The sequence below is a fragment of the Sinohyriopsis cumingii genome, chromosome 3 (genome assembly GCF_028554795.1).
Source record: "Sinohyriopsis cumingii isolate HCF-2022 chromosome 3, ASM2855479v2, whole genome shotgun sequence".
In the NCBI taxonomy this organism is placed as follows: Eukaryota; Metazoa; Mollusca; class Bivalvia; order Unionida; family Unionidae; genus Sinohyriopsis; species Sinohyriopsis cumingii.
In genome coordinates this window covers 139,869,448-139,896,504 of record NC_142963.1, presented here as the reverse complement: position 1 = coordinate 139,896,504, position 27,057 = coordinate 139,869,448, and the positions used below count along the sequence as shown (strand labels likewise).

General features: G+C 35.4%; 1 protein-coding gene across 1 annotated transcript; it reads right to left on the bottom strand.

Moving 5' to 3' along the window:
* Positions 1–4,833: 4,833 nt before the first annotated feature.
* LOC149803956 (plexin-A4-like) lies at positions 4,834–15,455 on the bottom strand. Its single transcript, XM_089954024.1, has 3 exons — positions 14,346–15,455; positions 12,640–12,825; positions 4,834–5,097 (listed from the first exon to the last, which is right to left on the bottom strand). Exons 1-3 carry the CDS (start codon positions 15,453–15,455, stop codon positions 4,834–4,836), a joined length of 1,560 nt encoding a protein of 519 aa, XP_089810150.1.
* Positions 15,456–27,057: the final 11,602 nt, after the last annotated feature.

Genomic DNA, 27,057 nt, shown 5'->3' with positions numbered 1-27,057 from the left:
CCGCTGGTGGAGCAACTTCAGGCCATCCTAAAACACTTCTAATTGATGACTGATATATATCAACGACGTAATCCGGTGAATTTATTTCAATTGCGGACGAGAGCGTTGGTTCGTGTTCGGTTATGGCTATCTTGGATTGTTTCTCCGTGATATTTGTATTCTACGTTGAAAGTCATAATTGATCTGTTCGATTTGATAACTGCCGGTTGGTATTCCAACAAATGCCCAGTCACGTGATCCATCATCTTTAGTTTTATTTGCAAACACCAACGATTTATTTGATTGTAGTCCACCAAACGATCTTGACCGGATATTGGGCCAACTGTACTATACACGCAACTGCGCAAGGGCGATTTCTTTTACTGGAATAGCGGTTGGAAAATTAATGCTAAATTCAGGGTTAGTGACGTTTACTGATATCATCGTGGTTTTCAACGGGGTTGTATCAGCGGCTATCTGCTGAGTAGTTTTGGCATTATTTAAATTTTCGTTTTCCAAATCGACAATTTCATTGTATATCTCAAGCATCACATCAAATTCGGAATCTGATATCGTTGTATCGTTAAGGCTTGATGATATCAGCGACGACAATGTAGCATACGTGTTCGATGCCGTGTGTAATTGAACAACATAATCGTGCAATGTTGTACTCTTCCACGTGGATATCTTGTTCGCAATAATATTAAAACCCCAGCGATGGTCGCCAATGATGAAAAAAATATCGTCACTGCTACTCCTGCTGTCACTGTTGTTAACGCTGTTAACACGACATCGGTGGACGTAACGAGTGTAGATACCGAATACACAATAACATCAATGAGAACTGCACGTCTTAGGTATTTTTTAACTTCCGTTGTATAATTATCAATTGTGGTTTTCTACGTTATTTGCCAATCACGAACTTGATCAATTCTAACTTTTTGAACGTTGATTGAAATGCCTATTATACTTTACACAGTAACCAATTGAGGTGTTTCAGCAACAAATTAAAGACACCGCCAGCAAGATGCTACGGTTAATTTCTTATCAGCTGCTTCCAGTATAAATGATTCTTCATCTCTGTTATTTAACACAACAGACACAACTCCGACAATTATATCGGTTGAATGAGGCCAGATATATACTGTATATACTAAATTTTTCAGCGCTGAACACAGACATTCTGTACACACCAGTTACTTCCGCAGTACGTTTGATATTATTATTTTGCTGTGACCATGTTGAGAATCCCGATGACACTGTGTATACTGTATTGGTGATCTACTTGTGAGGAATTGTTATCAGATTAATTTTGTTAACGATATCAGGAATTCCACTAATGGCATCATCTAGTGTTATTTTAATCGTTTCAATATTCGTCTTAATATCAGAGAGTTTCACGTCAGCAGTCAATGGAGTACCAAAGAATTCCTCTGCGGTTTCATTATTTTTTCTAAAATTTCTACGAAGGTTCGCGACCATCTTTACCCACACATCGTAGTCGGCTCGTAGCGTGGATAATTTATCATCTACGTTGTCCAAGAATTTGCTGGTTGCCGCATCTTCGTCGGATGTTGGATCTCTTAGCACGACTATTTTATTTCCGTTCATGCTAAGTTCACCTGTCATTGTGTCACTGGTGTTCTTCAAACGATTAGCAACGCTTCTTGTAATTTTATCTATTATGTTGTAAACGGTATATTTTAGTCTCTGATTCTACACCCGTCAGTAAATATTGGAATGTTGTCCGTGGTAGCACCGAGAACTCTACGAACTATATCATTCCATTTGATATTATGCCGTATTTATCCTGAAAAACAACAACCTCATCTCGATCAACCCCAGAGAGGTTCGTGATATCAGCGAGTTCGTCTTTAGTCGCGTAACTTTACAAATCTATTTCTTCGAACTTTTTTTTAACTCTTAGTACTGTCATCGCGACATCTTCCGTAAATATCTAACATTATTCACGAACGACGCACTTGTATAATTGTGCACAACTTTGTGAGGTGGTACAGATGGCGTCTTTGAAATTGCGTCAAGCACATCAATCGCACATTGGTGGATCGGTTAATATTTGTGTTGGTAGCGTTGAATATCAAACCGGGGTTTTGTACGGCGTAATATATCTGATGAATTCCTGCGGTGGAGCTAGCCCATACGAGTCAAAATAAATAATTACACGGGGATCAATCGCGTATGCTACCCAGTGAGTTCCTGCATGGGTAGTATTATCGAGATTAATAATATCCTTCTCGGTGTTGTTTGGTCGCTGCGGTAACTGATCGCGCATAAAACACCTATATTTTCGATTTTTAGTTGCTTAGAAGCATCAGGTAAGTCAACATTTGACATCGATGAAATCAGAGAAGTGTTCCTGTAAGTCTCATACATTTCCCTTTATGAGTTCCTGGAAGTCTTAAACCCTTTCTAGTTGCTTTTTTTGTATTGTCATTTCAGCACCTGTTCCAACACCACCTAACGCGGCCGTTTTTGCAACGGCTGGAGCTGTAGAGGCTATCAGGCTGGTATTGCCACGAGAAGTGGAAACATACCGCCTGTCTTAGCAGTATCTTTAATGGCACCGGCGGAAAGTTCAAGACGTATTCCAGTATTGGATTGTTTGGCTTTATTAGGATGTTTAATTTGGCGACCTGTCAACGTTATTTTACTTTGACCGCCTGTAATCTGATTGTTTTAAAGCGTTACTGTAATTCCTGTTGTCTTAAGTGATGCAGTTTGACGTATCTTAATCTGACCAGGAGTCAGACTGACACTAACATAATGATGTGAGTACATTTTATGATGATACCGGTTGTGTGGAATCACCGCTAGTTACATATTATCTAATGGTATATCAACACTTCGCAATTTCCCATGAGCAACCTCAAGTAAAATAGTCTTGTCGCTGAGTATATCCGCGATTGCTCTGTAATTAGCACCACCAGAGCCTGTATTCACGCTGGCTCTGAAGTGTGTATCAAAGACATATTGTCTGGATAAGTCAAGATGCTCAAGAGAAAAGTAATAGATCGGATATCGATTTTAAAATCCAACTGTGAGATCTGTAAACAGGTATCTACGTTTTGATCGCGCCTCATAAACGTCATTAACCCGTGGTATACACGCGCTAGACGATTTTGTTCATAATTCAGTAGTATGTTTGATGTCGGTTCTTGTCCATTTATCCGTAAAGAAACCTCGGTAACACACAGTCTGTCAAATATTATATGGGTACTAGATTGTGATTTAATCGAGCAGTCTCCTGAAAAGCAAAATTATGTCGCGGTGCAGAAACGCCTTGAGGTGATGCTATGTGCCACGTAAATACTCCGTTAACGTTAGTTTGCATGATATCGGTGGTTGTTGTCGAATATGACAGTAGTGATTTACCACCTATGTCGTTGAAGTCATTACTGGCATCCACCAGGAAAGTTTTGTCAGTATTACTTTACCACCATCATCCATAAGTATAAAGATAGCGTCATCGTCGGTAGCCTTTCTCACAAGAGCAATTGTGTGTTTAGCTCCAAAGATAACCTTTCTAGCATTTCTACAAAATCAAAAGATACGTGACAGTGGAATTGGGCATGAAATATTTCTACGATCCCCCAACATTGCTCGGCGTGTTGCAAATCCTAGGTAAAATTCTGGATTAGAACCATGAACATAAGACATAAGAGTCAGCGTTCTTGGCAAAATTTCTTGGCCGTCTTAAATTATACTGATCGTCGTTGGGGGGGTGGGGGTGTCAGCATTGACTTTCACAAAAATCATTGTGGGGCCGGTTGAATTTGTATCGTCATCAGAGTATCTTGCCAATCATATTTTTGCTTTAGCAATGTCAACGTCTTTCTGAATTATCTCGATTTTTTTCTCTCCATAAATCGTATAAGTGGCGCTATCAAGCAATGCCTTGATGCCGTTGTTGACAAAACCAACTCGTATATCATTTGCGTACTCATTATCATCGGGTTTTAAAATGTCACCTTCTACCTCAATAAATGCCTTAGAGGATTAAAAGAATATCTGCTTGTATCATGGACATGTAATTCAATTCTTCCGCGCTGATTTGCTAGTCGTGCGTCATAAGAATCAAAATTGATAATCACGGAAAAACTCAGCTTTAAAGACTGGTGCTTCGATATCAAATGCTGTGTTGGATATACGTTTAAACATTTGATCATAAATATTTTCGTCTAACACGACGATTACCGTATTCGTATAACATAACGATCACCGCCTTCTGGAAACTGCGCTTCCCGATATCAAACTTGAAACAATATTCTTTTCTGCTTCATTTCCCGCTGATCCATCACGGTCGCTAGTTTTTGATTAGCGGCTTGATTTATTATTTTGCTGACATTTGCAGGCATGACTTCAGTGCTTCGTAATTTTACTGGTTGTGGTTTTCGTCGTATTAATCGTGCTAGTTTTTTCTTTGATTGCCGAGAATGCCTTACCAGCAACGTTTATTACACAAGTAGCTTTTACACGAACAACGTCAATAGTTTCCATCGATAATTGATTTGCAATAGGTGCTACTTTTAGAGCTATTCTTTTAAATAATCCCTGAACAACATCACCAAGTTCATCTCCGTAAACAGCCCCGTCGGTTGGTAATCGTGATATTATTACTCTGATCATCACAGGTCCATGCTGATTAATGTATACGATCATCTTATTTTACTTGCCATTCATATACTTATGGTGACAACTAGTCACTTAGTCATGGTCGCCATCAATACGTTCCCCGTAAACGCTAATATCCATGAGTCCACCTGTGAATAATCATTGAGAAATATCAGCTGGTTCATGAATTATTTCCATATAATTATTACCGGCTCGTTTTCCTCATATCAGAACGTCTAGTTGATGTACGTCATCGAGAATAGTGTTGGGACAAATAACAAGACGACTTCCCGTATTTGGAGCTTCAACCTCCCTCAGCAGTTTATCAATTATATCCTCATCCCATGTTTGTTGTTGTCGTTGTTGTTCCATCTGCTGCAGTGGTGGAGGAAGTTGTAATTGTGGTTGTGACGAAATCTGTTGCTGTTGAGACATTTTGTATTGCTGCATTTCTTCTCTCCGCTCTCGTTGAAGATTGTTCACATCCTGCAAAAACTGGGTTATATTGTGGATGAGTTATATCAACTTTTGGTAATTTTTTAGCAGCAGAAAATACTAAAGGAATCCATTCGTTTGTATTTATTATCTCCGGTTTGTTAAATTCCGGTTTTAAGTAAATTTCTCTGTTTTTCTACCCAAGAGCAACAATGCTAGTAATGTTATGATCGTTATTAGCAAATCGCTGACGAGTATGATCATTAAACATTTCAACAGGATGGGTTTGTTTTTGCGGTGGTAGAGTTGGCGATGGAGAAGGAAGTTCATAGGAAGGATCTTGCTTAGAAGGAAATAGCAGTGCTGAATAGGGAGGCGTGCTTGATGATGCTGTAAAATTTCTTCCGCAACTTTTCTATATATTTCTAGTCTAAAATTTCGATATTTTCTATCACTAATTCTAGCCTGAGATGTTTGAGCAAAACTATTAACCGTAGCTCGAGGAAGATCACTTTCTTTAATTTGTTAAGTTCTTCAATAACACCCTTTTCAAATAGTTCAGTTAATTCAATATTTACTCTTCTTACCTTACGTTTACGTGTAATATCTTCTTTCACGTCGGCAATTTCAGTACGAACTTTGCCAATACATTTAAGTATTTCTTCATTGGCAGGTGGAGGCCGCGCTGCAGCTATAACAACTGGAAGACTTTTTAAAATTCTTTTTGTTTTTTTCCAGTTTCTATTTTTGAAGTTTTTTCAGCAGTTTGTTTTAATACTGGAAGAAGATCCTCCTTAATGGCCGTTAGGACTTTTTCAGTAACTTCTCTTACAGGTTTAATAACTGTTCTGTGTCTGCTGCGTATTCAACTTGAGATTCTTGCATTTATTGTAGTTTTTTTCTTGAAATAATCTCTCACGGGGAGAAATTTTTTAATTGCTTCTAGTCGCCCTCGTGCTAATCTAGCTCTATAAGACTCCGACGCTGGTGCCATTATTTGTTATAACAATAATTTTAATTGAGAGCAGCAGAGAATGTGTCACGATGTTTTTCGAAAACGACGACGCGAAAAAAAATTAACAGCAAGCTAATGCCAGGGAGACGCTGGGAAAGTTAAAAGACTCGGTTTCATGTTTTCGTTCTTTGTATAAGCCTTAGTGTACCAAACTAACGCTTATAAAATGAAATCGGTTCACCCTCTCTGCTGCTTCGCTTCATTTTTCAAAATTGCCATTGTAAATCCTCTGTCAAAGAATATGACGCTTGACAAGACTATGACTATTTAAAGACCTACATAATTGTTTCTAACCTTAAATTCATGTAAAACATCTTACATAATGTGTTTTTTCCAAATTTTATCTCATCTGAGCGCCTATAATACTTGTAGCGATGTATACAGTTCGCATATCGCCCTCCAAATAATACTGAACCTGCCCTTCTGAGGGTAGTTAACTACCTTCTCTCGCTATGGATAGTGGAAAGATTACAGTCCTCGCCCTATTTGACTGTCTGCTGCATTGATAGACAATGATATAGTATGTCATCGTCTCAAGCTTGTATGTGGTATTCACGATATAGTCTTATAATGGTTCAAGTCCTATGTAGTCAACAAAACATAAATTGTGTTCGTAAAAAGAAAACAGTCGAGGCCAGTTCATCTATGATGTTGTGTTCCGCATAGTTCTGTTTATAGCCCCTGTCTCTTTAATATATACACTCAGCCGTTATCGGATATCATTGACCGACATTTAGGGTCTTACCAAAAGTACGATGATGACACTGAATATACAAATCGAGCTTCCTAGCTAAAGTTGCGACTACCATCCAAGGCGTAGAGAGGTACATTTCCCACATGGTGTCATGGATGACATGTAACAAGCTGCAGATGAATGGTGATAAGACGGGAGCCATCTTGGGCACCAAAACAAAGACCTTCTCACGTCCGTTATTTCAAACAATAAGTATTAGCAATACCAACATTGAATTCACACAGCCATTACGAAATATAGGTGTCAGTCCCGACAGTATTCTCTCATTACACCAAAATGCCATCAACCTGCAATCTGGAACTGAGGCGCATCAGCACCATTCGCAATTTTCTTTCGGCTGATGCCATCATAACAATTTTGTGTTCCTTAGTACTTTCGAGACTGGACTATTGTTGATCACTTATATCTTGTTTGTCTCAGTATCTACTTCATGAATTTCAGAAAGTCCAAAACAAAGCTGCAGGGATAATTATCAGAGTATAAAGAACTGAGTTCACTTCCCACTGCTGTATAACTTCGGCTGACTATCCGTTCGATTAAGAATCAAACACAATATATGTTAACTATGCTATATTTCGTTGACTGGCTCCAGTTCAATATACATATCTGACCTCGCCCATGTGTACACTCGACCTATAAACATACGATCCTCTTCCGAAACCCGTAATCTAATTGTCCCAACTGTTAAAACGAAGTCACACATCAATGTTCTTTTGCGTATCAGGGCCCAACAATGTGGATTGAATTGCTTGTTGACCTTAGACACAAGGACGCTGTGATCTCATTCAAGAGTCCTAATAAACTCATATATTTTGAGTACAGGAATAGACTTAAAGACAATAAAATATACTTCCCTAGCTATTGTCAGCATGATTTTGTTTTGTAATGTCATGCTGTTTGTTTACGTAATGTTGTCGTTGTATATTTGTGTTTTATGTGTTTCTAATATTGTAAGCCAAGTCCACATTATTATCATCATCATTATTATTATTATTATTATTATTATTATTATTATTATTATTATTATTATTATTATTATTATACTCATTCTAGTGATACAGCAGTTTGAACTCTAAATTCTTGACATAAGAAAAATAAACCAAGTGAAACAAACAAGATTGGTAAAATTCAAGAGAAATAATTTATTTCCCTATAATTCAAAGTGACAATTTAAAAAGTATAACTTTCAGAACGGTGATTTCAATAACCAAGATTCTAAGTTATATCACAAGTCCAAAACCATAGAGTGTTGTGTATGAATTTCTGTGATGTTCTGAATGAATTCAAATCTTCAATGTGCTGATGTGCCAATAGGTTTGACGTGTAAAAATGATATAATCTAAAATGCTTTTTAATGAATTCACAATAATCCAAAATAGTGTTGTTTTCCAAAATATCAATGAGCATCATTAATTCCAATGAATAAATATTCCTTTCAAAGTATAAATGAACACAACTAAAATGCATAATACAAAGACTCATATTAAGATGGGAACAAATAATTCAGTTGATCAAAATCTTTATATATACGCCTAAGTAAATTAGAGACCCATGATGTGGGTCATTTTCCCATCAAATTAGTGAACAAGGTCTGACAAACACCAGGTGTACCATATCTAAACTCAAATCATTGGACAAAAATTTGTATGTTCCTTACACATGATCATTATAATCTAGAATCATGGATAAAACTTAAACACACAATAGAGATATACGTGAGACGGTGTTTCAAATATCTTAGACCAATAGTTCGTCTGAGCTTTCTAAGAGCAGGAGACCAGTTTAGATCTCATGTGTGACAGACACCTATTCCAGCTACAGATACTGTTGTAATTTATCATCATATGTCCACACGACTCTGGTCAATTCTTCCCTGCATTTTTAAAGCATTTCAATATATTGTAGGTGTACTTGTTGGATTAATGGCTCATATGACTTCTAATTTGCATGTTCTAGAAATGACTCTAATAAACCAATCAGTGTAATTCCATGTTTCTTTACTTTCTGAATTTTAGAGCAAGTTGATAAAATCATGTATATTCTCATGCGAGGTATCACCTGAATGCACATTCTGAATGTCAACAAGGACATACATGAAACATTAATTGCCTTCGTCAAAAAACATTGCTGTTTTATTAGTAATACAATGCTCATCGGAACAAAACGGGATTTCAAAAGTTCAACGTTGGTTTAAGATTGGAAAGAACTACATATACATGTTCTGGGTTGCCGGAAAATGTATTATCCAATTGAATTGAATAAGGAGTAACCTTGATATACAACATTCATAAATCAAATTTGGATATAACACTGTTGTGGAGTGACTCTTAAATAGGACAGCTTCTTCACCAGTTTATATGGACTATGTTTCCAATTACTACAAATTTCACCACAAAACGTAACTGTGAGATTGATTTATTAATGTAGCAACCACTTTAGACCACTCGGTCACACAGGGCCCCTCAAAATATGTACTTTTACGAAGTATCATATCCAATTTTGAGATTTTGAGTGGTGTCATAAATCATAGCATCGAAAGAACATCGAGAAGAACATTTCTTATGAAATATAAATGCAGAGACAATTTGAGGAAATTATGGTCAAAATAATATATATATATATATATATATATATATATATATATATATATATATATATATATATATATATATATATATATCGAGAGAAACATTACAAACAAAAGCCTGACTAATATCCAGATTCACGGCAAATTTCAGCATACCAGACAATCAATGACTTGCACACATATTCCTTATGCTGTATTTAGTTGTTAGCTTGTTATTTTTAAACCTGAGGATAAATATGCATTTATTTCTTCAACTAAGTTGTTTGTTGTGCAACTTGCATATCACAGTACAAAACATGATGGTTCACTGTTGATCTCGCGATCTGTGAAGGACATTGAAACAAAAAAATCTGAAAGCACCAAAGCACCAAAGCACCCCCACCGACAAAAGGCTCCCATTGAACAGATCATACAGTTCCTGCCAAGTTTTGACATTTTAACGAGTTGTTAAAGCAATTTATTTTGCAACAAAAACAAGAAACTGACAAATACCTTCCCCAGGCACTAACGATAAGATTGTATTTGGATTTCCCTGTGTATGTCACTGTGGCGCGATAAAACATCTCAGCCAAAACAAAATCATTATCGTTTATATCGTCCCTCTATTAAAAGAAAATATGTGTACCTTCTATTCAGAAGAAAACACTTTGTGGAACATCAGTTAAGACTTCTGAAGTTTGAATCTTTCAGAACAATTTGCACGTCTTGAAAACCTTGACCAGTAAACTTTCATTAGGTTTTGAAATTTTGTGTATCCTCTCATACAGAGTAGATTACACTTTTCAACTAATTTATTTGACCGAATTCAAATACAAATAGAGAAATGGCATATGACCATGTGCATGATGGGTAGGATGGAAATGTGTCCAATTTTGATTGATTCCCCGATGTTTTATCCTACGTAATCATTGTGTTCCTTTCGTGCAATTATTCTCCTTTACTTCAGTTATATATCTAACTGTCATATATAATATATCATATATAACATATCATAATAAAAACTACATGTGTCCTGACCTGAATTCAAAATTTAAAACTGACATAATGATTAAAAAATATCACAAATTATTGTCTCTCGGAATGCCGGAAATAATAACGCAAGTTGTATCACTTGATGAGGATCATTACTATTCAAGCATATAGAGATATCATGTACACAGAAAGTTTTATGTAAATGGTATCCTGAAAGACAAGTATCTTGTTATGGCACAAACAAACACTACAACAAATCTGTACTATGTCAAAAGTCTTTATTTTCAAAAGCCAAACATACAATTCCCACAAGAGTTACGTAGTTTTTAAAATGGATTCTTCACATCTCCAGTTTATTATTTTGAATGTCGATTAATGTTGTTCTACTTGTTCAGATCATAAGATATATTTGCTGTTACATTCAACAACGTGTTTCCTTATACAAAAAAAAGTGTCATTTATAAGTATGAGTGTAGTTTTAATGGTTGTTTTGCCTTAACATTGGACATTCTAACCCCAACATCTATATACTTATTCCTATATACTAATCAAGATGTTTATTTTCTTTGGCAAATGGAATCAATCCAAATAGTTTGGTAGCCATAGGTGATTGAAAACTCATATTATTCGGAAGAACCATGTTTGTTTCACTCAAAGTGACCGATTGCTCAGTTTACCTGTGTGGTTTGACGTCCCTATAATCGTCCACACTGGAGACATCGTAGCCCTATGACTTAAACAGTGGTGAAGCACGATAAAAATCCAAATCACACTTCACTCATATTGATCTTGACCTTCACCGTTTCGATTAAAACGTTGATAGAATCACTCCTATATATAAATCAATATCTTTCTTTCTTTTACCAAATGCAGTCTCATTAAAGGCGGTCTCATTTCGCTCACTGTTATCGACTGCTTTAAGTGGTTAGACATAATTATGAGCTTCCACACTGCAGCCATCTTTGCGATATGACTCACACACGCGCGCGCGCGAGTGATCTTATCTTTCACCATTTAAGCATACAATTTATAGAACTCCTGCTTTCCATGGGTACCACCCACCAACGAAGACACGTAACTATAAAAGATGGAGAAGTGAAGTTGCTGTGCGAAATCCGTTTTCCTTCTTTAAGTCACAGTGTCTTGACCTTTGATCTTTTAACACAAAATCAAATGGATTCTTCTGTATATTCAGCGCCACTAATCCACAAAGTTTAATAATAATAGATGGTGGAGAACTAAAGTTATAATTTGGAAACCAAATTGGTAACGGTCAGACGGAAAGATAGACAGCATAACATGCTCCTCCTTTCGTTGTACGTATAAAATGTTGCTGAGAAGAAAAGGATCTTTGTAAAAGGGATTAAGTAGTATAGTATATGTGAATCCTGGCTCATAAGGGATTAAGTATTATAGTATATAGGATTCCTGGCTCATAAGTAGTATAGTATATGGGAATCCTGGCTCATAAGGGATTCAGTAGGGTAGTATATAGGTTTCCTGGCTTATAAGTAGTATAGTATATGGGAATCCTGGCTCATCAGGGACATGTTTTATTTCTAGATCAGTCTTTTTTTAAATGTTATGGTCGAATTCAGAACATTTAGCCATAAACTATGTATTAAGGCGCTTGTTACTAACATGTTTTACTTGCCCTGGTTTTCAAAATGTACCTATTTTCTTCTCTTTTTGGTGATAAATTGTGGGGAAAACATCAGCACCAAAAGTCGTCTTTGTATCACTTTTGAACCAAATGTTATACTTTTTCACCTTTACAAATAAATTCCACTACCTTCCTTGTCTATTTGTGATAACACAAAAATTAACATTTGTTCCTTGTTTAAAGAAAGTCGATATACAAATTGCAGAAAAATGACAAAATGAAGTTCAGTCATTTTATATTATCATAAAAAATAGACAACAGTGTATATATATTAAATTAAGATAGAAAAGTAAAACCATTTTTAAAAATCGATTTTTTAAAATCGAGTTGTTAGTGAATTTTTCTCTCAGGCATAACAAAGAGAGGACAATATAGTGAATTTTGATAGAAAAAGTCTTATACTATACAACGTTTAAAGTTGAACGGGACTGAAAAGAGCTTTTTGGAAAATGTTAGTTTTAATTGACCATCAACCGAAAAGAGCCCATTCAGGCACAGCTCTTCCCTAAACCCCCTCCACCTTTAAGCCAAGATTCCCATACACAATATTTGTATTAATCTGTCGATTGTACTTAAATAAAGGTGGATTGCAGTTTCCATACCTTGATAATATGTCCATTTACAGTCCCAACAAAGACAATGGTTTCCGGAAATTCGAAAGTTTTGACTGTCACCGCAGATACTGTGGTATTGAAGGTTATGGCTGCTTCTTTTTGTATGGGAGTCTTTCCATCAATGGGGGTGTTGATGCCATAGGTTCCACAATAGTCATCATCAATATTGAATGACTGTAATAATACTGATTGTTAGTTACTGATACCTTGACAGTTTGCATCAGGAAAGGTTAATTGTGTTATATAAAAGTAGACACCACATCGGGAGTTTTTAAATAACCCATGGAAGTTATGACGAAAATGAACCTGAAAATAATGTGAATAAATACGGAATTATTGAAGGTTTAATCTAGGATTGAGGGATATAGACCACTGCCCGGTTATATTTTTAATGGGTTCAGAATAGGTTTTGGAGTACCAAAATGTGGTGTGGTGTCCAGTTTTTTAAACAACCATAACAAAATTCTTCACATTGTATTCATTTCACTTTATGCAAGCTACAATACTGAAAATAACACAATAGCAAAAATGATTTACGAAGTCCATTCTTTAACAACATATTCCCAACATTCAATTAAAGGACTATCCTTCCTTCGATTTAAAGCAAAATTAGTTGTTTACGATTGCCAGATTGTACGGGATATGTTTAATGTAGATACTTAACATGTTTCTCCAGGTGAATTAAACTTAGTAAGATTATTTTGGTCTTTTGAGATTTTTGCAGTAACTGCTGATTTGTTATTTTGACTTAGGGAAATTGCTTTGAATAGTAATCTAAATCGTGTTGCAAATAAATCTATAATGGCATGCAAATGAAATTTACTTCATGAATATCTACATATATACAATTGTATAATCACCTTTACTTCACTCGATTTGCTTATCCTTTGGCAGACAATGTACACTTTCTACTTTCACAATGTTCTCACCATAATTATTATCAAACATTCAATCAATCCGTTCCATTAGTGGAATAGAGCGAATCATCTATGGACATTTTCTACTGGATTGTATCTTTTAAATTTATTATAATTTGGTCAAATGTTCGAAAAGATAAAAACTTCACCAGCATGTTCATGAAACACCTCTTGGTTAAGATATTTACATACAGCGAGAATCAATATCATTTATCATTTTGTTAAATATAAAGTCACTAGTAAGGATTAGTTCAACCGATCAAAAGTAACTCCTCACGCCATGTCATTGGTCTCGGTTATTCAAACGCTCATCCACATAATGTATATTACAGACACCTAGATGAATTCAGAACAAGTAACATATGGGATATGGAGAATGGTAAAATTAGTGTCGATTCCGTTGACACTCTGCATTGTGGATAAGTCTTTTTATATATGAGTGGATCACAAATTACCTTTCTTGTGCCATTAATGCAAAAGCACTGACAAGATGGAACTATGATTATATGAGAATTTTAAAATAGCAATAATAATAATAATAATAATAATAATGATAATAATAATAATAACAAGAATAATAATAATAACCACTATATTGTATGTGTAAATGGATACACTTGTTTAATCTTTTATTTTCAAAATAAGAATTTTTTCTGAATATGTGAACGTTTTGATAAAGATAACGTAAGCACTATACAGACCTAACAAATTAGAAGAAATACTTAATTTTAATTTTATCTCATCTGGTATACAGATTAATAAGAAAAACTAACTTACACTGTTCATTTTCTGGCATGCAACTTCTGTTATAATATGAGCTGGTCCAGTATTTCCTATCCCATCAAAACAAGCCTGTATGTTCTCAGTAAACATCCTCCGAACTGTACTCAATGGATAGATACAAAGTGCTGAATCACTTAAAGGAATGGCTGTGTTTGGGCTTCCAATACTACACACAACATATAAAACATCCTCATTAATATTAATGTTCATGGAAAAGGCAAGTCCCCATCCCGCCTTACCAACATAAGCAGCCTGGACCAGATTAAAGAGGGTGCCATTGTGCATGCATTTAAGCTGCACTTCTGCATATGAAGAGTAATCTTTGTCTGCCTGACATACACGAATCAACTTGGAAATGTATGACTCTGTCGTAGGGTTCTGTTTCTGAACAGTAACAAAGTAACTAAATTTCTCAGAACTGAATCCATAGATGTAATACACTGGGAATGCATCCCTATGCATAGCCATAGTACGTTTGGATGAGCTTGTTTTTATGCCTTTGTAAAACAAATCAAATGTGTCTAATGTGCGGCTAGCTAATGCAGGAACAAGATCTCGGAATAATGCATGTCCAGCGTCGGTCCTAGAGGCAGCGACATAAAGAACTTGAGACTCGAAGACACCATCTTTTGTACCTGGTGCAATAAACACTACTGTGGTGCTTGTAGCATCATTTGCAACTACTGGAACGTAAATATCTGGAATCTTGAAGTTGATGTCACTTAGATCATACCTTTCACAGATGCCATGATATAAGTTTGAACATGCAATTAGTTTATTATTCTTGTAATCTATTAGCAAGGCCTTATTGTAAGAATTCATTAGCGTTTTGGGTTGATCACATGAGGCATTTATGTTCAATGGCGGGCAGTTTGGATTGTCATCTTTTGGCCCTGTTGTTGCATTCTTTATCAAGTTCAGGTTGGATGAAAGCTGATACAAATTGTTCATCGCACCTGCGTAAATATTACCTGTATTTTTATCCAGTACCATATGACTAAATGGTCCTTTGGTGGAATCAATCTCAAACTTGTTGACTATATACATATTTGACACTGTTGTCATGGCAATGGTTCTTAGCAACAGCATCAATAGCACCTCCATCTTGAATGTGCTGTCTGACATTTGTACTTGTTGTCACATTACCTGGAGAAGAAAACAAGAAATCATGCAAGTAAATATCCAGGGCTATATAGAGTTTTGACGATGTTTTTTCACGGCAATGGTTCCTAGTAACAATATCAACGTCAACCCCATCTCGAATGTGCTGTCTGACATTTGCACTTGTTACCAGAGTCCTTCAAAAAGAAAGAAATGAAAATTAAACAGATTACTGGCAGAACGAGGAAAAAAACTTCCTAAGACAGATTTTGTGCGTCTTTCTTTCAAATGTTTACCAAAGTGCGGTATATAATCTACACATAAATCTTAGATTTTAATTTAATGAGGTATCTAGGCTTTTGCAGTGTGAATTAAAATAAATCTTCGTTTATACGTATAGAGTATTTCCATTGCTCTTTTAAGGAAAATGTACTTCACCTGAACACTATTGATGCATTCCATACTGGACACTTTAATTTTAGTGGGCAAATGGAGATCAGTCTTATTCTAAATAAATGTGCTTGTATCAAATTAATTCAAATTTATGGATTATAGCGTCTTACATCTACCGTTCAAGTATGTTACAACGATTTCAATAATGGTATAATTTCTAGCAAATTCACAACATAACAAGAACTATTATCATTAGAGATAGAGTGTACACAATTGTTAATGCATACTACTAATCATAATAATACCAATAAAACAAATATTTATCGACAAATTATCGACACCATTCCGTCTGGAAACAAGAGTACCGAGAACGACATATTTATAAGCCAGCTCCATGTTTAAGTACCATCTAAGTATGCACTAGAAGGACATTTTGTTTATTCTAAATACTATTGACTTATGGACCCCAATGACCTTGAGATTTGATCAGTATGCGGCATGATTTGTACAAAGAGGCGTGTCATAACGTCAATGAGCAATATTAATGATTTGTACAAAGAGGCGTGTCATAACATCTTTTATGACTCACACGGTAAATACAAGATTATCAGTTGATACGAATGTCATGGAATATAGTGTCTTACATTGTATGCATGCTATGATGTCTACCATATCTGACTTTCTAGAAGAATACAATGTAATACCCTATATTACATTGTTTAATATGTGTACATATGTGCAGAAATCATTCCTACATATCCACGTTATTGACGTTCACCCAGAGGTATGAATCTTTTATGTTGATTTATGCAGTAAGGATGCCCCTATGTTACAATTATAATGGATTAGTGCATTTGTCTTTTGTTGCCCAATTAGAGTCTACATTGCTTTTGTATGGGGTTCTCCAAAGCTTACAATCTTGTACAAAGTCCCTTCATGAGTAAGGATGGACATGTGGCAAATGACATTTTCATCAATACAGTTGTATTGCCCAGTAACTGTATATGCAATTCTAGGGTGGAGAACTCATTAGTTTCCAAGTTATGACCTAGGGGATAGATTCCAGGGGATTGTGATAGACATTGTAGTCCAAGTCAATGACATGTATAAACTTGTTATTCCAAGTAAGTGTATGGCGTAAAACATTAATTTAGCAACCTCCTTTAATATGACTATCCAACTGTTAACATACAAACCAATTTGTTTCGTCATGTAACTCTAAATTAAGGGCCACTACAATGTCATAAAAACGAAAAAAAGATTTTCATAAATCGTTTATGTTTTTAAGTATGTGTAACAATAATTCAGATTGGAATAACAGTATAACGCAAACTAAGACCGTGCTCTGTAATATCACCATAACATCTCACGTAGAACTTATTCTTCTTTGAATATTGTTTTGTTAACAGTTTTGTTACATATATTAAATTATCTCAAGCATAATAAGATATATTAATAAACTACAATATATCCAAGATGTCATGCTCATCATTGATGCAGAATAATCCACATCTGAGTGAGACGGTTGTATAATCAAGTAGATGATATATGTACTTTTACTAAACACGCTTACCTTTAACCGGAGCGATGTTGTTATTTAGGGTCTTATAGTAAGAAAATGCTACATAATGTTTTCACATTCTCCAAATGGCAACACCTGGTGTGCAATATCGGCACATATGCAATCAAATTGTGTGGTTCGCTTTCATGATTGGCATTTACATATATTGATGTTAACAGATTATTCTGTTTTAGTGTATGTGCTTTAAATGTGACTTGTTCCACAAAACGTGACTTTAACACAAGCATTAACAACATTACTTCAAATCAAATATGAATATAAGATGAGCATTATCATTCACATTCTACTTGAAATATCCATCTATCATGAGCATTTATACCAGCAATCTAACTGGAATATGAATCTAACATAAACATTAACAGAAGCACTCCAATTAAAATATTATTTATACGTGTTCTACGTGGTAATTCCTTCCATTTGTCTAAAAATATACTTCACCAGATTAAGCGAGTGCAATGTAAAAGGAGGATTACACGCTCACTCGTATTAATATTCTTCGCCATATTAAGTGAGTGCAATGTAAAAGTAGGATTACACGCTTACTCGTGTTCATATACTTCACCAGATTAAGTGGGTGTAATGTGAAAGAAGTATTACACACTTACTCATTTTCAACAGTCGTTTATGTAGACACTAGTAATGCATTGTTGACCTGAATATTACTGACCAACGGATCCTAAACATTTTGACATTTGGTGAAATTACAACGTCTAAAACTAAACAATGTGAGGACATATTTTATTATCATCTTCACAATCATCTTCACCACTGACATTTATAAAAAAAGTGTTATATATTTCTTTCTTACACGAAGAAACAATCTTGGTAAATATTTAGTGAAGGAATTTATCTAAGAACGAAAGTTATAGTGCAAATTAATTGTTCCCTGAATCAAAATGACATTTCATGTCAACAATAATTTATTTTTCTTGACTTAAGGGCAATACCCCCATAACATGACCCCAGGGTACATACTTTAGAACTAAAGGTATTATGCAAATGGGATTTTCTTATGTCAGTCAAAATCACATTGGCGTTTGACCACGTGATCCAAAACCATTAGCTTTTATGTTACCCCAAGTGTAAGACATCCACAAACATTGCTGAGGATATATGTTAATTAGCTAAAATATATGTCCGGAAATAATATCTTGTCTACCAGTGACCTTGTCCTTGGAAACTTTAGACCTATAAATTAATAGGATTTTACCTTACTCCAAGTGCAAACCATCCACAAAGTTTAGTTTTTGTGATCTACCAAAAAAGTTATTATTCAGAAACAATTTTACTTTTGACAGCCATAGTGACCTTCGTCTTTGCCAATTTGATTCTAATGGACAGGATTATTCTTTACCCCAATTGCAAAAATCCACCAAGTTTGTTCAAGATGTCTTTTAGACCGACATGGAATTATCCTTTAGCTATTTTCTTCTTTGAGTCGTCGAAATGATATTGACCTTTGGCTGTGTGACCTCAACATTGACTACTTGTACTACTTACCACAAATGCAGTTTGATTTCAATCCGATCATGATAGATAGTAGCGAACCGGACATTAGGACAGAGCGATTGACAGACGCATGGATGAATGTCATAACATCATACTCTATCTTATAGCTTGTTTACTATATCAATAACAAACGTTGCATACACGTTTTGGCATCCGAAGCAAAATGCTAGAGATTTGCTCCAGAACTGCTGGAAATGTAAATACAACTTGCGGTGTTTTTCCTTACATTTAAATTTAGCCACAGTTTTTATCTTAATAAGGTTTGTGTACGACAGAAAGGATCAGAAAGGAAACAAATTAGTTGTATGCATAGTAGAATCAATGAGAACCAAACTCAAATAATAACTGTTTTAAAAGCACTTAATCGTGATATGTACAATATATGTTGAGGTGGGTTCATTCTAATGTGTGCCTCACCCTGGTATAATAGTTGGTAATCTACAGTTAAAGTCTGTTACAACGATTTCAATAATGTTATAATTTCTAGCAAATTCACAACATAACAAGACCTATTATCATAAGAGATAGAGTATATACAACTGTTAATGCATACTACTAATCATAATAATACCAATAAAACAAATATTTATAGACAAATTATCGTCTCCATTCCGTCTGGAAACAAGAATACCGAGAACGACATATTTATAAGCCAGCTCCATGTCTAAGTGCCATCTTAGTATGCACTAGAAAGACATTTTGTTTATTCTAAATACTATTAACTTATGGACCCCAATGACATTGAGATTTGATCAGTATGCGGTATGATTTGTACAAAGAGGCGTGTCATAACGCTAATGAGCAATGCTAATGATTTGTACAAAGAGGCGTGTCATAACATCTTTTATGACTCACACGGTAAATACAAGATTATCAGTTGATACGAATTTCATGGAATATAGTGTCTTACATCTTATGCATGATATGATGTCTAACTACAAATACCATATCTGACTCTCTAGAAGAATACAAACAATGTAATACTCTATATTACACTGCTTAATATGTGTATATATGTGCAGAAATCATTCCTACGTATCCACGTTCTTGACGTTCACCCAGAGGAATGAGTCTTTCAAGTAGGTACATGGGATAAGGATGCCCCTATGGTACAATTACCAAATGGATTCGTACATTTGTCTTTCGATGCCGAATTAAGGTCTACATTGTTATTAGATGGGGTTCTCCAAAGTTTACAATCCTTGACACATGAACGGAGTCCCCTGAGGGGTAAGGATGAATATGCGACAAATGCCAGTTGCATTAATGAATTTGTATTGTCATGTCCAGTTACTGTATATGCGGTTCTAGGGTGGAGATCTCATTAGTTTCCTAGTTATGACCTACGGGATAAATTCCAGAGAATAGTGATTGACATAGCAGTCCAAGTCAATGGCATGTATAAACTTGTTATGCCAAGTAAATGTATGTGGTAAATGCATTTTAAAACCTCCTGCACTATGATTATCTAACTGTAAAAATATAAACCATTGGTTTACAACTCCAAACTATAGGCCCCCACAATATAATAACACGAACATACGATTTTCATAAATCGTGTATGTCTTTAACATGTGTAACAATAATTCTAGCTGGAATAACAATATAAACCATACTCGAAAACTAAGACCGTACTCTGTATAATCATCAGAACATGTCATGTAGAACTTATTCTTCCTTGAATATTGTTTTGTTTTCAGTTTGATTATATATAGCAAATTAGCCCAAGCATAATAAGATATATGAATATACGATACTAAATCCACGATTTCATGCTCATCACTGATACAGAATATTCCACATTTTAGTGAGATGGTTGTATAATTAAGTACATGATATATGCACGTTTACTAAACTCTCTCGCCTTTAACTGGAACGATGTTATCATTTAGGGCCTTATAGTGAGATAATGCTGTATGTTCTACATTCCCCAAATGGCAACACCTGGTATGCAATATGGGTACATTTGGAATTAAATTGTGTGGGTCGATTTTATGATTGGCATTTACATATTTGTTGCTAACAGAATTATTCTATTGTAGTCTGAGTGCTTTAAATGCGACTTGTCCCACAAAAAGAGATTCAAACACGAGCATTAGCATCAGTATTTCAATTCAAATATTAATGTAAGATGAGCCTTATCATCAACATTCTACCTGAAATATAATGCTACTATGAGCATTATCATCCACATTATGCTTGAAATATTAATCTACTATGATTATTAATAACAACATTATACTTGAAATATCATTCTATCATGAGCATTATTATCCACATTCTACTTGAAATATCAATTTACTATGCGTATTAATACCAAAAAGTCCAATATGAATATGAATCTAGCTTGAACATCAACAGAAAAACGCATATTTAAATATTATTTCCACCTGTTCTGCTTGTATACATACTTGCATTTGTCTACACAGTAAGTGAGAGCAATGTAAAAAGGTGATATCACGCACACTCTTGTTTAATAGTCATTTATGTAGACACTAGTAATGCATGGTCGATCTGAATATTACTGACCTATGGGTCCGAAATATTTTGACATTTAGTCAAAGTACGACGTCTGGAACTAAACAATGTGTGGACATACTGTAGTATCATCGTCACCATCATAGTAACCACTGATATTTAAACAAAGTTGTATAGATTTCTTTCTTACACGAAGAACAAACCGTGATAAATATTTAGTGAAGGTATTTGCCTAAGAACAGAGGTTATGGCGCAAAGTAATTGTCCTTTGAATTACAATGACCATTGATGACAGCATTAAGATCCTTTTCCCTGGCTTAACGGTAATATCTCGATAAAATATTGTCAAGGTACACACTCTAGAACTAAAGGTATTATGCAAAAAACATTTTCTTCTTTCAGTCAGAATCATATTGGCGTTTGACCGCTTGATCCAAAATCAATAGGTTTCTTTGTTACCCAAAGTATAAGACATCTACAAACTTTGCTGAGGACATATGGTAATGAGCTTAAATATATTTGCGGAAATCATATATTGTCTACCATTGACCTTGATCTATGAACCCTAGACCTATAAATTAATATGATTCTACTATTGCAAGTGTAAGACATCTACACAGTTTAGTTTTTGTGATCTAGAAATAAAGGAATTGTTCAGAAACAATTTTACTTTTGACAACAATGTTGACCTTTATCATTACCAATTTGCTTCGAATCAACAGGGTTATACCTTACCCCCAATTAAAAACATCCACCAAGTTTGTTCGGGCTTCTTGTAGAACTAAATGGAACTGTCCTGAAGCTACTTTCTTCCTTGAGTCGTCGCCATGATATTGACCTTTGGCTGCGTGACCTCAAAATGGAGTACTTTACTCCTTAACACAAATGCTGTCTAATTGCAATCCGATAATGTTAGATGGCAGTAAATAGGACATTCAGACAGAGTGATTGACGGTCGCATGGACGAATGTCATAGCATCATACTCTATCTTATAGCTAGTTTACTATAACAGCAACAAACTTTGCATACACGTTTTGGCATCCGAAGCAAAATACTGGAAATTTGCTCCAAAACTGCTGGAAATTTATACACAAATTGCGCTGTTTTTCCATGCATTTAAATTTAGCCAAAGTTAGAAACAATGAGAACCAATCTCGATTAATAACTTTTAAAGGCACTTCATCATAATATGTACAATATCTGTTGAGGTAGGTTCATTCGAACATATGCCACATTTCGGTATACTAGCTGCTCATCTTCCGTTAAAGTCTGTGAAAACGATTTCAATACTGATATAATTTGTAGAATATTCACAACATGACAAGACCAATTATCATTCGAGGGAGAGTGTATTAAATGGTTGATGCACACTACTACTACTAATAATAATATTAATATTAATAATAATAAAAACGTTAATAAAAATAATAATAACAGAAATAATAATAATGCTAATAATAATAATAATAATAATAATAATAATAATAATAATAATAATAATAATAATAATAATGATAATGATAATAATAATAAATATTTAGAGAGAAATCATCGTTGGCATTCCGTCTGGAAAGATGAGTACTGAGAACGACACATTTTAAGGCAGTACCATATTTAAGTGCCATCTATATAGGTTCTAGAATGACCATTGGTTAACTCCAATATCATTGACTTATAGACCCCAATGGCCTTGACATTTGATCTGTATGCGGTCTTGAATTAATGCATAGACTATTATATTCAATTAGACTAACCACGTCAGTGAACTATGCCCTCTAGAAATTAGCCTTTATTAGCCTAAATGCAACGAATCCAAAATCATTGGTCACGGAATGTACTCTAGACCTAAAGTTCATTTACAAAACCCAATTTAATTTCAAATACAAGGACCCTGACCTATGACCTGAAATCAATAGAGATCTCTGTCATTTCGCAACTGCAAGTCCTCTACTAAATTTGGCAAAGGTGGATGGTCTAGAACTAAAGTTATTTTGTATAAACCATTTTGTTTCTTCTTCTAGTCACAGTGGTTTTAACCTTTGACCCAAAGATCAAAATACTTCATTATTGCATAAAATGCAAATCATCCACATATTTTGATGAACACAAACATTTGATAAATGATTTTTGTGTGAAGAAACATTGTTGTATAGGTCATGGCGACCTTGACCTTTAACCTTATAACTCCAATATTAATGACTTATTCCTTATCCAAGTGCAAGCAGCCACATACGTTGATCCAGGTCTATTCCGTAGAACCAATGTTTTTATGTGCTAAAAACCTTATTCTTCTTTAAGTTAGTAATAATGACATTTGTTCTTGTAATACCGACTAGCAAGTATTATTGCTTGTGCCAACTGCAAGCCAACCACAATGTTTGCTCCAAGTCTTTGATGTACAATTAATGAATAATGGGCAGGAATGGTGTTTATTCTTTCAGTCACAATGATCTTGACCGTTGAACTTTTGATTATCTGATCAACTTGCTTCAATATTACCTTTAATGCACACAATCAACATTGATCTACCTGTAAAATCTAGCACTAATGTTATTATGCAGAAACATTTTTTCTGTTCAGTTACATTGTTCTTCCTTGCTACCACTGAATTCTATTTGCAAAGGTTTTTTAATGTATATAATTTAGAGCTCGGCTTAGAGAATCGATCTCGATCTTAGGTTAAAATGTGTTACTACCGTTTTTCTTCTTTCAGTCACGGTCACCTTGACCCATAATGCTTTGACCCAAATCAATTAGCACATTCTTACCGCAAGTCCAAGCCATCAACAGTCATCAGAGTCACCTTGACCTATAATGCTTTGACCCCAAATCAATTAGAACATTCTTACCGCAAGTCCGAACCATCAACAGACTTACGTAACTGCAAAAGATATAGATTTCGGGTTATCATGTAGACAGAATAAATTTAAGGAACATATGTACAGACAGACTCGAAGCTTAATTCTGTCTGCGAAATGACAGGCGTCTAAGTGGCAGGAATTTTATAAATATAGGGTGTATTAATTCAAGGTAAAGAAATATACGGCATGCAAAAGTGATGTGCTATTTTCGTGTCTCTTTTTTGTCTGGTCTTCTTCTCTTCCTGAAAATTTGCCTGTTAGCGGGATGAACATCAACACTGTCTTCAGACAGCCTTGGATCTCCACATAAATCTTTTTCCAAATAACCGTATATGTTATCTTCCTGACAGCCTGTAATGATTTCATATCCACGGGGTAGTCAAGTCTGAACAACATCACCGAAATTAGGGAAGACAGCACAACATTTGTCCAGGTTTTGTCATGAGAACAATTGAAATCAAGAGTCGAGTTACTGGTATATATATTCTAACATCTTTCACCAATCCAAAGTCGCGTAACATAATTCCGTCAGAACACGGAGACTCTCTCCCAGTCAGGCGAGAATTACGGGTGACGTCAACATGCCCTATATATTTGAGCAAGGGTCCGTGTGTAGTGAATCGTTGTAACATAGCTTGAACTTATCGGAATCTAAGAGGACGATGTATTCGGGAGCACCTGCGGATGGGACGAGGAGGGATGGCATGGCGTCTGCCAAAACAACCACGGTCATAGTGATTTTAACTGGTATTTGACCTTTTTTCTTTCCTCTTCGTGTGAATTTGTACCGTTATCAGTACCTACACCGCCTTCTCCTTCATTACATCAAGTAGAGGATTTTAAACATAGACAGAAAGATGAATTGGATAAATATGTACATCACCAGAAACAAGCAGAGCGGGTCTTTCTCATTCAACAGCAAGAAGAGGAAAGAAGACAACGAGAAGAAGCAGAAGATATAACAGTACGAAGTGGAGAGAAAGAATGTTGGAAGTCAAACGGTAGCGGGACTACTAGACATTTTGGCAGAGTTAATGTATCCGAAACAAATGTATCATACTTCTTTAACTCGACCCAAGAGAAAAAGATATTCCCGAGCAAAACATTATAACCCAACCAACACTCCATCCATGCTGACTATCCCTCATTGGTCAGTAGCAGCAGTGATTGCTAAAAAAACTCATTCATATATACGATCATAAGACAGTTAAATCTCATTGTTTACAATTCATGATATTGTTAAAATAAGAAATACAAAACAGTCCTTTTTTTCAGGGCCACCCACCCTCTCTAGAAGAGAGAGACTACTCAAAGATTGCCTAATCAAGTAAAACATAAATTCTATTTCCCATGATATTGGAATTATGGACGTGTGTAAGAGCATAAGTCCTTATTATAAAAATCAAAATCAAGAGATAATAATGTTTTCTTTCTGGTATAATCTCTCCTTTTTTACATTCACAATGAAATTTCACAAAACATCAACTAAAGTCCATTTTCACTTTTTTCTCTCCTTTTATCCATTTGAATTTCTTTACTGGCACATATTTCTCTTCTTCACTTTCGTCTCGCCTTTTTTTAATCTTGCAGGACGGGTATGTTTTTTTTTTCTTATTCCTTTTGCAGCGACATTCTTCTTCTTCTTAAGACTTCGCCTTTTCTTCCTCTTTGATTCGTTCTCTTTCTTTCTTAGGGCACTGCGAAGAACAGTGTCCTTTCTCCTGACAATGATAACAAGTATCCTGGACTCTGTCGCTCTTTTGTGTTGACCTCGTGTGCATTCTGGTGTCAAATGTCCTTTAGCAAACAGCTATAGCAAGTGTCGTGACTTTTATCTCAAAAGGAGTAGTCTGTCACCTTCATCAAGTAAACCTTCGTATGAACACTCAGAGGTTTGATTGAAAGGTCAATATATGTTGGCTCTTCCATCTTTTTGTCTGCTTGATACCTGAATGAATAGTCCAGTCAATTGAAATTGTGCAATCAATATGAAATTATTGGAGGATTTCAATAAAAAAGGAGAAGAAAGTAAGAGACCACGATGCGACATATGGCCTCCCAACGAGCTAAAGTCTTGGCTCAAAATCGATGCCAGCGATTTTGAAGACGACATACGTGAGCGTGAATCAAAACCCTTCCAGATCTGCGTTTGACAATGAAAGTCTACCTCCAACAAAAGTCGGCCAGTGACACACGAAAATTATTGCACTCTTCGAGAGACAGAAAAACGCACCTTCAGAAAATTTAGAACCACGGCTTACACTTACACGATGAAATTAAAAGATTTCAAGTCCGTTGTACTGCTGCAGAAATAAAAGGGTTCATTACCGAGTTGTGGGATTCCTAGCTAACCACACTGGAACGACAATGGTGCTCAAAAGAGGACGATCGTTTGAGACTCTCCATTTATCACGAATGTTGGAAGTCATCCCAGACGTACTTGTCCAGACGATCGAGTTTCGCAGCCCGCCAGAAGTGACAGCTTCTACAGTCGTCGATAAGATTCAACACGTTCAAGAATCAAACGATTTAACATAACCGATGGTAAAAGCCACACTTTACATGCCCCACATGAAATGGACCTTCCCGAGTGAAACATTATAACCCAGAAAACACTCCTTTTACGCTGACTATCCCCCATAGGTCAGTAGCATCAGTGATCGCAAAAGAAACATAGATAGCTACGATTATAAGAAAGTTAAAGCTCATTGCCTTCACTTCATGATTTTGTTTTAAAAAAAACAAAACATCCAACGGTCCTTTCTCAGGGCCACCCAACTT